This window comes from Ciconia boyciana, unplaced genomic scaffold (assembly GCF_034638445.1).
Source record: "Ciconia boyciana unplaced genomic scaffold, ASM3463844v1 HiC_scaffold_38, whole genome shotgun sequence".
Taxonomy (NCBI): domain Eukaryota; kingdom Metazoa; phylum Chordata; class Aves; order Ciconiiformes; family Ciconiidae; genus Ciconia; species Ciconia boyciana.
In genome coordinates, this window is record NW_027328406.1 from 886,239 (window position 1) to 903,007 (window position 16,769).

The 16,769-nt window shown below is 39.0% G+C and overlaps 1 gene segment (V, D, J or C); it reads left to right on the top strand.

Annotated features, from left to right (window-relative positions):
* LOC140645783 (immunoglobulin gamma-1 heavy chain-like) overlaps positions 1-16,769 on the top strand; it is a 143,377-nt gene that overhangs the window by 39,241 nt on the left and 87,367 nt on the right. The window contains 1 exon segment of the C gene segment in view: positions 5,133-5,183. Within this exon segment, the coding sequence occupies positions 5,133-5,183 (51 nt within the window).

Below are 16,769 nucleotides of genomic sequence, written 5' to 3' on the forward strand. Positions count from 1 at the left end.
TTTTCCTTTTCTGACCATTTTTCCCCTAGAAATGAGGATGATTTTGCTCCTTAGGGACATTTTAGCAAATCTGGGGATGCTTTTGCTCTTCATGTCGAGTTTTCCAACAAACCTGGTGGGTTTTTTTGCTTTTAGGGGCATTTTGGGTGGGGGAGGGATGAGCTCAGCCTGTGGCCGCTCGGGCGTGCGGCCCCGCAGAGGAGGGGACTGTGCTGGGGGGATTTTGTGCCTCCCTGTGTCACGGTGGGTAGTGCTGGTAGTTATGGTTATGCTGTGTATCACGGTGGTGCAGGCAATGACAAAAACTCTGCTGGGGCTCAGCTCGGCTCCCGGCAGCGGCTGCGCCCGGGGGGGCCTTTCCCGGGGGACCAGCCCCCGCTTGTGCCCTCTGCCCCTTCCTGCCCACTGCTGCAGCAAACCTGGGGATGCTTTTGCCCTTTATGGCCATTTCTGCTCTAAATTTGGGGATGGTTTTCCCTTGACAACCATTTTTGCCCTAAATCTGGGCATGTTTTGCTCTTCATTATCATGTTTGCAGCAAACGTGGGGATGGTTTGCCCTTTTTTCCCAATTTTGCAGCAAATCTGGGCATTTTTTCCCTTTCTTGCCAATTTCACCCCCCATCTGGGGATGGTTGATGTTGAAGTGCAGTTGTGCTCCAAAGATGGGCATTTTTTGCCCTTTCGGTCTCTTTTTGCACCACTGTGGGGATGCTTTGACCCGTTATGGCCAATTACACCCCAAAATGGGGATGCTTTGGGCTTTTCTGCCCAGTTTCTCAGGAAGCCTTGGGATGCATTAACTTTTATCTCCGGATGTTGCCCAAACCGGTGGGTATTTTTTCCTTCTGTCTATTTTTGCCACTACTGTTGCCATGCTTTGGGCTTCTGTGCCCATTTTTTTTCAGGAGATTGTGGGATTTTGCCTTTTCAGTGCAGTTTTGTCCCACTGCTGGGGATGTTTTTCCTCTGTGGCTGCTTTTGCATCAAACCTGGGGATGTTCTGACTTTTCTGTCCAGTTTTGCCCCAGCCCTGGCAAGGTTCTGCCTTTTGCTCGTATGTGCAGGACACAGGGGCATGTTTTCCCTTTTCTCCCTGTTTTGCCCCAGGCCTGGGGATGTTTTGCCTTTTGGGGACAGTTTTACCCCAGATGTGCCCAGGCTTTTTTATTTAAGAGCCATTTTTTCCTAAATTTTGAAGATGCTTTTGCATTTAGAGCCCGTCCTGCAACAACTGTAGGGATTTTTTACATTTTAATGCCATTTCAACCCCAAATACGAGGATGCTTTTCCCCTTTCTCCCCAGTTGTGCCCAACTCTGGGGACGCTTTTTCCTTCCACGGTGATTTTTGCAGCAAAGCTGGGGATGTTTTGCCTCTCATGCCCAGTTTTGCCTGAAAGATGGGGATATTTTGCCCTTTATGTGTAGTTTTACCCCAATTATCACAATGATTTTTTATCTTCCAGGTAGTTTTGCCAAAAAACTGGGAGCATTTGTTCCTTTATGGCCACTTTTGCCCAACTGTGTGGATGTTCTGCAGGTTTTGGGAATGTTTTTGCCCTTTTGGGGTCATTTTTGGGTGCAGGAAGGACGAGCTCAGCCTGTGGCCGCTCGGGCGTGCGGCCCCGCAGAGGAGGGGGCTGCATTGGGGAGAATTTGTGCCTCCTTGTGTCACCGTGGGTGGTGCTGGTTGTGGTGGTTATGCTGCTACTGCTGATCACGGTGGTGCAGGCAATGACAAAAACGGTGCTGGGGCTCAGCTCGGCTCCCGGCAGCGGCTGCGCCCGGGGGGGCCTTTCCCGGGGGACCAGCCCCCGCTTGTGCCCTCTGCCCCTTCCTGCCCACTGCTGCAGCAAATCTCAGGATTTTTTTGCCCTTTATGGCCATTTCTGCTCTAAATTTGGGGATGGTTTTCCCTTGACAACCATTTTTGCCCTAAATCTGGGCATGTTTTGTGGTTTAACTTTCAATTTAGCAGCAAACGTGGGGATGGTTTGCCCTTTTTTCCCAATTTTGTAGCAAATCTGGACATGTTTTTCCCTTTCTTGCCAATTTCACCCCCAATCTGGGGATGGTTGATGTTGAAGTGCAGTTGTGCTCCAAAGATGGGCATTTTTTGCCCTTTCGGTCTATTTTTGCACCACTGTGGGGATGCTTTGACCCGTTATGGCCAGTTGCACCCCAAAATGGGGATGCTTTGGGCTTTTCTGCCCAGTTTCTCAGGAAGCCTTGGGCCGCTTTGCCTTTTCTCTCCAGTTTTTGCCCCAAAGCTGCACACATTTTGCTCTTTGTGGCCATTGTTGCCCCTACCGTGGCCATGCTTTGGGCTTGCATCCCATTTCTTTTTCCAACAGATCTTGGCATGTTTTGCCATTTATGTTCAGTTCCGGCCCGATTTGGGGATGTTTCATCCCCTATGGCCGGTTCAGCATGGAATCTGGGAATGTTTTGCCTTTTATGTCCTGTTTTGCCCCAAATCCCAGGATGTCTTGCCTTTTGTGCCCAGTTTAGCCCAGAGATGCCCATCCTCTTGTGTTTGATGACCATTTCCCCCTACTATCAGGATGCTTTTGCATTTCTACCCAGTTCTGCAACAACCTTGAAGATGTTTTGCATTTTTAATGCCTTTTTTGCCCCAATGCAAGGATGGTTTTGCCCCTTTCCCCCAGTTCTGCTCAACTCTGCGGATGCTTTTTCCTTCTATGGTGATTTCCGCAGCTCATCTGTGGCAGCTTTCCACATTCTTTCTAGTTTTGTATCAAATGTGGCATAATTTTTTGCTTTTACAGGCATTTTGGGGTGCGGGAGGGCTGAGCTCAGCCTGTGGCTGCTCGGGCGTGCGGCCCCGCAGAGGAGGGGGCTGCGCCGGGGGGATTTTGTGCCTCCCTGTGTCACCGTGGGTGCTGGTGCTGCTTGTGGTGGTTGTGCTGATCACGGTGGTGCAGGCGGTGACAAAAACGGTGCTGGGGCTCAGCTCCGCTCCCGGCAGCGGCTGCGCCCGGGGGGGCCTTTCCCGGGGGACCAGCCCCCGCTTGTGCCCTCTTCCTCTTCCTCCACACTTCCACAGCAATTTTGCGGATGTTTTTCTCCTTTGTGGCCCATTTTGCAGCCAATCTGGGGAAGTTTTGCCTCTTAGTACGGTTTTTCTCCCCAGCTATGGGTATCTTATGCCCTTTATGACCAGGTGTGTTCCAACTATGAGAATCCTTTTTCTTTTTAATATCATTTTTGCCTAAAACGGTGATTCCTTCCTTTTTAGCACCACTTTTGCCCTCAATCTGGCCACGTTTTACCCTTTATTCCACATTTTGCATCAAAGCTGGGGATGTTTTTCCATCCTTTGGCCGTTTTGCAGCAAATCTGCGCATGCTTTGCCTTTTTGGCCGAGTTTTGCCCCAAATCTGTGGATGCTTGGGCTCTTCTGGCCGCTTTCAGCCCACATCTGGGCATGCTTTGGCCCCTTTTGAGTAATTTTGCACAAAATCTGGGTCTCTTTGTGTGGTTTGTGCCCTTTTCCCCTTTCTGGCCATTTTAACCCCAAAACTGGGATGTCTTGCTTCTACTACCATTTTTCTCCTTAAATATGGAGATGCTTTGGTTTTTATGGGCATTTCTGTACTAAGTTTTGGGATGTTTTCCTGTTTTTGGCCACTTTGGCCCCAAATATGGACATGCTTGGGGCTTTTCTGCCTGGCGTTGCCCCAAATCCTGGGATGCTTTTCCGTTTTTGGCCATTTTTACCCCAATACAGGGATATTTTGTTCACCTAGGGTCAGTTTTGCCCCAAATCTGGGCATGTTTTTGCACTTTATTTCTGGTTTTACCCCAAATCTGGGGATGTTTTGCCTTTTAGAGCCATTTTTACCCCAAATACTGGCAGCTTACTGGCTTTTATCGCCATTTTCCCTTAAATACGCGAATGATTTCGCTGTTTATGTCCGGTTTGTAAAAACAAAAAAGGGATGAAGTTTCATTTTAGCGATTTTTCTAGCAAATATGGGGATGCTTTTACCCTTTATAGCCAGTTTTGCCCCAAATTTTGTTGCTTTTTCCTTTTATGGCATTTTTCCACCCCCAAATATGGGCATTTCCTTGCCTTATATGGGCATTTTTCCTCTTTATCGCCATTTTTGCCCCAAATATTTGCACGCTTTTGCCTTTTGTGGCATCTTTGCCCCAAATATTCGGATGCTTTTGCCTTTTTTGGCATTTTTTCTCCCCAAATATGGACCTTTCCCTGCCTTATATGGGCATTTTGTGCCCAAATATGGCGTATTTTCCTCTTTATTGCCATTTTTGCCCCAAATATTCGCACATTTTTGCCTTTTGTGGCATCTTTGCCACAAATATTCGGATGCTTTTGCCTTTTTTGGCATTTTTTCTCCCCAAATATGGACCGTTCCCTGCCTTATATGGGCATTTTGTGCCCAAATATGGCGTATTTTCCTCTTTATTGCCATTTTTGCCCCAAATATTCACACATTTTTGCCTTTTGTGGCATCTTTGCCACAAATATTCAGATGCTTTTGCCTTTTTTGGCATTTTTTTTCCCCAAATATGGACCTTTCCCTGCCTTATATGGGCATTTTGTGCTCAAATGCGGCGTATTTTCCTCTTTATCGCCATTTTTGCCCCAAATATTTGCATGCTTTTGCCTCTTTTGGCTCATTTCACCCCAAATATCCAGATGCTTTTTATTTTATGCCTTTTTTTCCCCCCAAATATGGGTATTTCTCCGCCTTATATGAGCATTGCGGTCCCAAATACGGGGTTTTCTCCTTTTTCTGTCCACTTTTGCCCCAAATACGGTGATGCTTTTTTCCTTTTTTGGCTTCTTTTCACCTTTTCTCTCCGTTCTTTGCCCATTTTTGGCGGGATATTCACATTTCTGTCGTATCAGTCTGCACGACGCACCCGAGGAGGAGGAAACAAATAAAACCCCCCGATTTTAAGTCTGCGGGATGCACCCAAAAAGGAGAAAAATCCATATATATATATATATATTTAATTTCTTGGATGCGCCAAGGGGTAAAAATACCCCAAATTGGTTAAAAATGGATTTTAGCCCCCAAAATTGCCAGAGGAGGAGTTTTTGCACGCCGGGGCATTGGCTTCGCCCCACCGTGACTAAGCTGGTGGTATCGATGCGTGGGGCGCAGGAACCGTCGTCACCGTCTCCTCCGGTAAGTCCTCGTCCTCAACATCTCGCCACGACGAATTTTGGTCTTTTTCTCCCCAAATTTTGGCCGGGGCGGGGGGGGGCTCGAGGGCGCGAGACCCCCCCCTTCGGGGGCCGAAACGGCAGTCGGTGGGTCAAAATGTCGGGTTTAGGGCATTTTCTTGGGGGAAATGTCCATTTGGAGGCGATTTGAGGTCAAAAAGTCGATTTTTGGGGGGCAGGAGATTTGGCCGGTGACAATTTGAGGGTCAAAAATGGGTCCAAAAGTCGATTTTTTAGGGTTTTTTTGGGGGGGAAATTGACCCTGAGGCAATTTGACGGCAGAATTGGGCAAAAAAAGTCGATTTTAAGGTCTTTTTTTAGAGGGAAAAAATCATCCGTAGGTGTTGTGATGACAGATTTGGGCAAAAAAGTCGATTTTAGGGTCTTTTGTTTGGCAAAAATTCATCTGGGGGTGATGCCATGGTCAAAAATAGGTCAAAAAGTCAAATTTTAGGGTCTTTTTTTAGGGGGGCCAAATGATCCGCAGGGGATTTGATGGCAGAAGTGGGCAAAAAAGTCGATTTTAGAGTCTTTTTTGTGTGTGTGTGTGGAAAAAATTAATCCGGGGGCAATTTGATGGCAAAAATGGCCAAAAAAGCCCCAAATTTGGGCAGGTTTATGGTGGTTTTTGGAGGAAATATGAAATTTGAGGTCAAAGAGGCAGGTTTCGGGGCTCAGTCCATGGATTTTTTTAAGCCGGGAGATGTTTTTTGGTGCGAAAAATGACATTTTCCTCCAAGGGACGATATTTAATTGAGGGGGGGTCGGGTAGAGTAGAAATAGTGATTTTTTTTTTTTTCTCCCCTAAAAATAATATTCTAAATAGAAATATATTTTATTTTTCTGGGGGAGAAATCGTTTTGTTTGGGCAAAATGGGGAGGGGGAAAAAAAAAAAAAAAGGACTTTTAGGGCCAAAATAAGCCACAAAAAGGATTTGGGAGATAAGAGCGGGGAGGACTTGGAATTTTTTATATTTTTTTTAGTGTTTTGGGGGGGTTTTAAGTGTTTGGCTGTTGGCTCTTCTTAGAAAAAGTGGAAAAATAGAAAAAAAAACTTGAGAAAGAGAAAGATAGTGATATTTCTCGTTAAAATATGGCAAAATATAGTTATTTTTATGTAAGTTATGAGTTCGTATAAGTGATCCGTTAGGAATTATAAATTCTCAGCTCTGGGTTCTAAATTGGAAGTTATAAAATATAATTTATAAGTCGTAAATTAGAAATAATAAGTCATCAGCTAGAAATTATAAGTTAGCAACGATAAATTGTAAGTGATAGGTGCTAAATTCCAAGTTATAAATTATAATTTATAAGTTCGGAATTAGAAATGATAAGTTACAAGTTATAAATTATAATTTATAAGTTAGAAAATGTTCTCAATTAGAAATTGTAGGATAGAAATTAGGGATGATAAATTATCAATGATAAGTTAGAAATTATAATTTATAACTTAGAAATGACGTTAGACATAATTAGAAATTAGAAATTACAAGTTAGGAGTTATAAGTTAGAGATTAGAAATTATAAGTTATAGGTTCTAAATTAGAAGTTATAAATTACAATTTCGAGGTGATAAAGTCTAAATTAGGGATTGTAAGTTATCAGTTAGGAATTAGAAGTTCTAAATTATAATTATAGAAGTCGCAGGTTCTAAATTCGAAGTTCCAAATTATAATTTGTGACTTCTGAATTATACTTTAGAAGTTATAGGTTCTAAATTCGAAGTTCTAAATTATAATTTGTAAGTTCAATGTATAATAAGTTATAAATATATATATATATTTATATATCAGTTATATTTTTATGTACTATATAATAAATAATATATAATAATATATAATATATAATATATAGTATATAATATATAGTATATAATATATAGTATATAGTATATAATATATAATATATAGTAATATATAATATATAATATATAATATATAATATATAACATATAATATATAATATATAATAATACATCGTGTATAATATATAATAATATATAATATATTAATATATAATAATATATTAATAATATATAATAATATATAGTATATAATATAATAATATAGAATAATATATAATATATAATATATAATAATATATAATAAATAATATATAATAATATATAATATATAATAAATTTATAGAAATATATAAATCTATAGAAATGTATAAATTTATAGAAATATATAGATTTATATAAATATATAAATTATAAAATAATCTAGAACTTGTAAATTATAATTTAGACGTCGTAAATTATAATTTAGACGTCGTAAATTATAATTTAGAAGTCGTAAATTATAATTTAGACGTCATAGGCTCCCAATGATCAGTTACAAATTATCAATTATAGGCTCGCAACGCTCCGTTATTATAAATTATCCGGTTTTATAAATGTTCAGTTCTGGGCTCTAAATCTTTTTATATCTTAGATATATTTTTCTTTTTGATCGGACGCTTTGCCTAGCGAGTCTGCAGGCCGTGCCGAGGCATTTTGGGTGCTCGCGGGTGACTTAGTCTTGACTTTAAAAAAAAAAATCTTCATTTTTATCATTTTTTTAGGGCGGTTTTAGCGAAGAACAACCCCAACCCCATTTTTCTGTAAAAACCCTTGAATTTGATGGGTTTTGGGGGCTGTTTCAGAGGAGTTTGACCTTAATCCCCCCCCAAAAATGTGTATTTAAATCCTTTCAGCGGAGATTTCTTTTTTTTTTTTTAATTCCTTCCTTACCAGAGGATTTATTAATTCAGATAAAAATCCTGCTGATTAATTTTTTTTCCCCAAAAAAATTGGCTATTTTAGCCTTAACGATTAATTAAGAGAAGGTTAAATTTTACGTGGGGACTTGAGTAAGGGCTTTTTTTTGCCCTTTTTGGGCCGTTCTTGTGAATTTTATATATTTTTTCCCCCTTATTTATGACTAACCCCGCGAAATCTCCCCGTTAATCTAATTTTTCATGAATTATCGCTAATTAGGGTTGCCGGCAGGGCGCTTTGGGTTGGTCTTATCCAGTGGGTAGGCTTAGAACGGGCCATTTTGGGTGAAAAAAAGGGGATTTTTGAGGGGAAAAATAGCGATTTGGGGGGCGGAGGCCTCTCAGCGGCGGCAAAACGAAACGACGACGTCGAAATGGGTTGAAAAGCGCCAGAAATGGGGTTTGCGCCAGCAGGGCGGCTCTTTTTTATGGCGAAACCTCTTTTTTTATTGCATTTCTTCGTGAAGTAGAAAGGCGAATTCAGCACTCGCAGGATTTCCGCTCGATTCAGGCAATAATCGGATTTTTATTTCTTTTTTTTTTTCCCCCCCTCCTCGCGATAAAAACTTAATCCCGGCAGACAAAGGGAGCGGGGGGGGGGGTTGGGTTATTTTTTTTCCTTTTTTTCAGGGTTTTTAGGTCAAATTGGGGGGGATTTCTGGTGCGGGTTGAGGGGTTTTAGCGTTATTACTTGAAAAAGACGTAAAATACGTATAGACGATAGGGAAAGGCATCTGGTATAAAATGGAAAGGTATAAATATACGAGAATATGGAAAATTAAATGATAGATGGTTTATAATATTATATAGTGACGTCTAATACACATAATTATATAGCATATATTTTATATAATATATTTTATATTTATATATAAATCTACAATATATAACATATAATAGTGTCATTTATATTACAAAAATTATAATTTCTATAATAATACATTATATAAACATAATATATGTATATAAAATATATGTTCTGCAATAGGTTTTATCTCCTCCTCCATTTTATCTCATCCGTTTTATCTCGTATATCTTATATCATCTATTTTATAGAATATCTTTTAGCTATTAGTTACTCGCTATTAGCTCTGAGACATGAATATATAAAATAGATGATATGGAACAGATTAAATACATAAATATAGGAAATGAAATATAAATTATACAAGCATCGAATAGAGTATCTATGTTATATCTATTATATATGAATAGATTGATAATATAAAATATATTCGATATAGAAAAACGTATAATATAGTATATTTTATATATATTTATGTAGGCTGTGAAGTATATGAGTATATAAAGTGTATATATATGTGTATGTGCATATATATATAAAGTATATATAAAGTATATATATGAAGTATATATATAAAATATATATAAACTATATATATGAAGTATATATATAAAGTATATATATGAAGTATATATATAAAATATATATAAACTATATATATGAAGTATATATATGAAATATATATAAACTATATATATGAAGTATATATATAAAGTATATATGAAGTATATATATAAAGTATATATGAAGTATATATATGAAGCATATATAAAGTATATATGAAGCATATATAAAGTATATATGAGGTATATATAAAGTATATATAAACTATATATGAGGTATATATAAAGTATATATAAAGTATATATATGAAGTATATATGAAGTATATATAAAGTGTATATATGAAGTATATATAAAGTATATATATGAAGCGTATATATATGAATTATATGAAATATCCTTCATATATATACTTTATATCTATATTTCATATATAAAATTCATATATATACGCTTCATATATATACTTTATATAGAGAGAGTATATAAACATTTGAAAATATATAAAAGTATAAAAGCACATAACGTAGTATCTATATTAGATATTATATATAAAAATATACTTATATATACCAGAAAATATGTTAAATAGATGGAAAGATATAAAAATATTTAATATATATTTATATATTATATATCTTTATATAATTAATAATATTTATATTATTTATTGATTTTATTTAATTTATATTATATTTATAAAATTTAATATTTAATATATATTTATATATTTATATAATATAGATCATATAGCTATCAAAAGAAATCTCGGTATATAGAAAACGCAGATTTTTTTCAAGTCAGGGCTCTACGCTCCCGGCTCCGAATTTTTTCCCCTGGGGACGGTGCTGAAACCCTCCCCAAACCCCCTTTTTTTATTATTATTATTAATAATAATTATGATTATTTTGCACTTCGGGGACGCCCAAGTCCCGCAGCCCCAGGGCCCCGAATCCGGCAAAACAACCCCAAAAAAGGAAACGGGTTTTGCGGGTGTTTACGGCGCAGGCGGCGGTTGGGGCCGCGGGTGCCACCTGCGCCGGGGTATTTTTCCGCCCCAAAATAGCCCCGGTTGGGTGTCGAAACCCGCCAGAAATGAGAAGCGAGCTTTGGGGTTAAATTCCCCTTTTTGGGGTTTTTTTTTTTGTTGGGGGGGGGCTTTTTTTGCATGCGAAAGGAATAACAGCCACCGGTTTGAAAAACACCACCTGCTCCGGGTGGAAGAGCGGCGGGTTCGGCCGGCGGAGGGGGCAGCGGCCGTTTTGGGCTGAATTCGGGCGGTTTGGGGCAAAATTGTTGCTCCAAAAAAGAGGGGGTTTTTGGCGCCGAGCGGTCGAGGCGAGCGATTTAATGTTAAAAACGCCGTGTTTCACCCCGACCCACGAAAATAAGGGAATTCAGTCAGTAACAAGGAGTGAAAAGTAATGAAATGGTAAAAGTAATGAAATGGTAAAAGTAACGAAATTGGAAAATCTCGATTAAATAGCAAAGGTAATTAAAGAGTAGAAGTAATTAAATAAAGTAATTAAATGGTAAAAGTAATGAAATAGGAAAATCTTGATTAAATAGCAAAAGTAATTAAATAGCAAAAGCAATTAAATAGCAAAAGTAATGAAATAGGAAAATCTTGATTAAATCTTAAAAGGAATTAAATATTAAAATCTTGATCAAATCGTAAGAGGAATTAAATAGTAAAATCTTGATTAAATCTTAAAAGGAATTAAATAGTAAAAGGAATTAAATAGTAAAAGGAATTAAATAGTAAAAGGAATTTAATATTAAAATCTTGATTAAATCTTAAAAGCAATTTAATCTTAAAAGTAATTTAATCTTAAAATCTTGATTTAATCTTAAAAGTGATTTAATATGAAAAGTAATTTAATCTTAAAATCTTGATTAAATCTGAAAAGTAATTTAATCTTTAAAGTAATTTAATCTTAAAATCTTGATTAAATCTTAAAAGCAATTTAATATGAAAAGTAATTTAATCTTAAAATCTTGATTTAATCTTAAAAGTGATTTAATCTTAAAAGTGATTTAATCTTAAAATCTTGATTTAATCTTAAAAGTAATTTAATCCTAAAAGTAATTTAATCTTAAAATCTTGATTAAATCTTAAAAGCAATTTAATCTTAAAAGTAATTTAATATTAAAATCTTGATTGAATCTTAAAAGTAATTTAATCTTAAAAGTAATTTAATCTTAAAATCTTGATTAAATCTTAAAAGTAATTTAATCCTAAAAGTAATTTAATATTAAAATCTTGATTTAATCTTAAAAGTAATTTAATCTTAAAAGTAATTTAATCTTAAAATCTTGATTTAATCTTAAAAATGATTTAATCTTAAAAGTAATTTAATCTTAAAATCTTGATTAAATCTGAAAAGTAATTTAATCTTTAAAGTAATTTAATCTTTAAAGTAATTTAATCTTTAAAGTAATTTAATCTTAAAATCTTGATTTAATCTGAAAAGTAATTTAATCTTTAAAGTAATTTAATCTTAAAATCTTGATTAAATCTGAAAAGTAATTTAATCTTTAAAGTAATTTAATCTTAAAATCTTGATTTAATCTGAAAAGTAATTTAATCTTAAAAGTAATTTAATCTTAAAATCTTGATTTAATCTTTAAAGTAATTTAATCTTTAAAGTAATTTAATCTTACAAGTAATTTAATCTTAAAAGTAATTTTTTCTTAAAAGTCGTTAACGTATAGAATTGGGGGTAGCGTGGTCGTGGAGGAGCGGGCGTCTCTTGCCCATCGATTGCTCGTGGATTTGGGCCCGTATGGGGTCTATACATTCGGCGGATATATTTGGGCATATATTTTAGTCTCTGCATTTAGGCGGGTGTTTCGTCTAGATATTTAGGCGTGTATTTAGTCTATACGTTTAGTTGTATATTTTAGTCGAGATATTTAGTCTATATGTTTAGTCTATATATTTAGTCTATATGTTTAGTCGAGATATTTAGTAGAGATATTTAGTCGTATGTGTAGTCTATATGTTTAGTCTGGATATTTAGTCTGGATATTTAGTTGTATATTTAGTCTACATGTCCAGTTGTATATTTCAGTCTATATATTTAGTCATATATTTAGTCTAGATATTTAGTCTTATTTATTCTATATATTTCATCGTATATTTCATCGTATATTTCATCATATATTTCATCGGATATTTAGTCTGGATATTTAGTCTGGATATTTAGTCTGGATATTTAGTCTGGATATTTCATCTAGATATTTAGTCTTATATTTAGTCTATATATTTTGTCGTATATTTCGTCCGGATATTTATTCTATATATTTAGTCTGTATATTTCGTCTAGATATTTCATCTAGGTATTTAGTCGGATATTTAGTCTATATAGTCTAGATATTTAGTCTAGATATTTAGATATTTAGTCTAGATATTTAGTCATATATTTAGTCTAGATATTTAGTTGTATATTTATTCTATATATTTAGTCTAGATATTTAGTCGTATATTTATTCTATATATTTAGTCGGATATTTAGTCGGATATTTAGTCTAGATATTTCATCTAGATATTTAGTCGTATATTTATTCTCTATATTTCATCACATATTTCATCGTATACTTAGTCTAGATATTTAGTCTAGATATCTAGTCATATATTTAGTCTAGATATTTAGTCGTATATTTATTCTATATATTTAGTCGGGTATTTAGTTGGATATTTAGTCGGATATTTATTCTATATATTTAGTCGGGTATTTAGTCGGATATTTAGTCGGATATTTATTCTATATATTTAGTCCGGTATTTAGTCCGGTATTTATTCTATATATTTAGTCGGATATTTAGTCGGATATTTAGTCGGATATTTAGTCGGATATTTATTCTATATATTTAGTCGGATATTTAGTCGGATATTTAGTCGGATATTTATTCTATATATTTAGTCCGGTATTTAGTCCGGTATTTAGTCCGGTATTTAGTCGGATATTTAGTCGGATATTTATTCTATATATTTAGTCGGATATTTAGTCTAGATATTTCGTCTAGATATTTAGTCGTATATTCTATATCTTTAGTCTAGTTATTTAGTCGTATATTTATGTTATATATTTATGCTAGATATTTATGCTAGATATTTATGCTACATATTTAGTCTAGATATTTAGTTGTATATTTTAGTCTATATATTTTAGTCTATATATTTTAGTCTATATATTTTGTCTATATATTTTAGTCTATATATTTAGTCTATATATTTAGTCTCTATATTTTAGTCTCTATATTTTAGTCTCTATATTTTAGTCTATATATTTAGTCTCTATATTTTAGTCTATAAATTTAGTCTATAAATTTAGTCTATAAATTTAGTCTATAAATTTAGTCTATAAATTTTAGTCGAGATATTTAGTCGAGATATTTAGTCGTATACGTAGCCTATATATTTAGACGTAGACTTTAGATATTTCACCATATATTTACCCTATATCTTTCGTACATTTTAGCCTATATCAGAGATTTTTATCAAACCGCGGTCGTTAATAAGCCCAGCTAATTACCCACGGGGCAATTAATGAAGCGCGCGGAGTGGGGCGAGAGACTGACTGCCTTCTTTGGGCTGTAATTAATTAATGAGCTGGGGCGCCGAGGAGTTAATGAGCGGAGTTAATTACTGTTTCTTAGGGATTAAATAATTAATTACTAATTAGCGCGGTTAATTACAGGCTGTGCTGCAGCCTGGGGGCTTGTTAATAGGGGTTGGGTTGCTAATTAGTGGGATTCGGTTAATTAATTAGAGGGGTTGCGTGGCCGTGGGCATTAATTGCTTTAATTAAGGACATTAATTGCTTTAATTAAGGACATTAATTGCTTTAATTAAGACCATGAATTGCCTTAATTAAGACCATGAATTGCCTTAATTAAGGGCATTAATTGCCTTAATTAAGGGCATTAATTGCCTTAATTAAGGGCATTAATTGCCTTAATTGGGTTGATCGCCACTGCAGCCCTGCTGCTGGTACTGGTCCGGTACAGGTCCCAGTTGGTACTGGTCGGATACTGGTCGGGTACTGGTTCTACAGAAGTAGCTATGGGCAGCTGGTACTGGTCCAGTACTGGTATGGGGCAGCTGGTACTGGTATGGTACTGGTACGGGGCAGCTGGTACTAGTCCAGTACTGGTACCAGCTGGTACTGGTCCAGTACTGGTACGGGGCAGCTGGTACTGGTCCAGTACTGGTACCAGCTGGTACTGGTCCAGTACTGGTATGGGGCAGCTGGTACTGGTAGGGGGCAGCTGGTACTGGTCCGGTACTGGTACGGGGCAGCTGGTACTGGTACGGGGCAGCTGGTACTGGTCCGGTACTGGTACGGGGCAGCTGGTACTGGTCCAGTACTGGTACGGGGCAGCTGGTACTGGTATGGGGCAGCTGGTACTGGTCCGGTACTGGTACGGGGCAGCTGGTACTGGTACGGGGCAGCTGGTACTGGCCCAGTACTGGTCCCAGCTGGTACTGGTCCCAGCTGGTACTGGTACAGTACTGGTACAGGGCAGCTAGTACTGGTACGGGGCAGCTGGTACTGGTCCGGTACTGGTACCAGCTGGTACGGGCCAGCTGGTACTGGTATGGGGCAGCTGGTACTGGCCGGTACTGGTACCAGCTGTACTGGTCTGGTACTGGTACGGGGCAGCTAGTACTGGTACGGGGCAGCTGGTACTGGTCCGGTACTGGTACGGGGCAGCTGGTACTGGTCCAGTACTGGTAGGGGGCAGCTGGTACTGGTCCGGTACTGGTACGGGGCAGCTGGTACTGGTACGGGGCAGCTGGTACTGGCCCGGTACTGGTCCCAGCTGGTACTGGTCCCAGCTGGTACTGGTACAGTACTGGTACAGGGCAGCTAGTACTGGTACGGGGCAGCTGGTACTGGTCCGGTACTGGTACGGGGCAGCTAGTACTGGTAGGGGGCAGCTGGTACTGGTCCGGTACTGGTACCAGCTGGTACGGGGCAGCTGGTACTGGTACGGGGCAGCTGGTACTGGTCCGGTACTGGTACCAGTTGGTACTGGTCCGGTACTGGTACGGGGCAGCTAGTACTGGTAGGGGGCAGCTGGTACTGGTCCGGTACTGGTATGGGGCAGCTGGTACTGGTACGGGGCAGCTGGTACTGGTCCGGTACCGGTCCGGTACCGGTACCAGCTGGTACTGGTCTGGTACTGGTACGGGGCAGCTGGTACTGGCCGGTACTGGTACCAGCTGGTACTGGTCCGGTACTGGTACGGGGCAGCTAGTACTGGTAGGGGGCAGCTGGTACTGGTCCAGTACTGGTATGGGGCAGCTGGTACCGGTACAGGGCAGCTGGTACTGGTCCGGTACCGGTACCAGCTGGTACTGGTCTGGTACTGGTATGGGGCAGCTGGTACTGGTCCGGTACTGGTACGGGGCAGCTGGTACTGGTACGGGGCAGCTGGTACTGGCCGGTACTGGTACCAGCTGGTACTGGTCTGGTACTGGTTCTACAGAAGCAACTGTAGGGTGCCGTACTGGTCCCATACTGGCACTGGTACCAGCGGGTACTGGTCCGGTACTGGTTCTATAGGAGTGGCTGTGGGCTGCCGTACTGGTCTCGTACTGGTCCAGTACCAGCTGGTACTGGTCCGGTACTGGTATGGGGCAGCTGGAACTGGTCCCTACTGGTTCTACAGGAGCGGCTGTGGGTGCCGTACTGGTCCCGTACTGGTACTGGCACCAGCTGGTACTGGTCCGGTACTGGTTCTATAGGAGCAGCTGTGGGGTGCCGTACTGGTCCCATACTGGTACTGGTACCAGCTGGTACTGGCGCGGTACTGGTATGGGGCAGCTGGAACTGGTCCGGTACTGGTACCAGTTGGTACTGGTCCCGTACTGGTATGGGGCAGCTAGTACTGGTCCAGTACTGGTTCTACAGAAGCAGCTGTGGGGTGCCATACTGGTCCCGTACTGGTACTGGTACCAGCTGGTACTGGTCCGGTACTGGTATGGGGCAGCTGGTAGTGGTCTGGTACTGGTTCTACAGAAGCAGCTGTGGGGTGCTGTACTGGTCCCGTACTGGTACTGGTACCAGCTGGTACTGGTCTGGTACTGGTTCTATAGGAGCGGCTGTGGGGTGCCAAACTGGTCCCGTACTGGTACTGGTACCAGCTGGTACTGGTCTGGTACTGGTTCTATAGGAGCGGCTGTGGGGTGCTGAACTGGTCCCATACTGGTACCAGCTGGTACTGGCGCGGTACTGGTATGGGGCAGCTGGAACTGGTCCGGTACTGGTTCTATAGGAGCAGCTGTGGGGTGCCGTACTGGTCCCATACTGGTACTGGTACCAGCTGGTACTGGTCCGGTACTGGTATGGGGCAGCTGGAACTGGTCCCTACTGGTTCTACAGGAGCGGCTGTGGGTGCCGTACTGGTC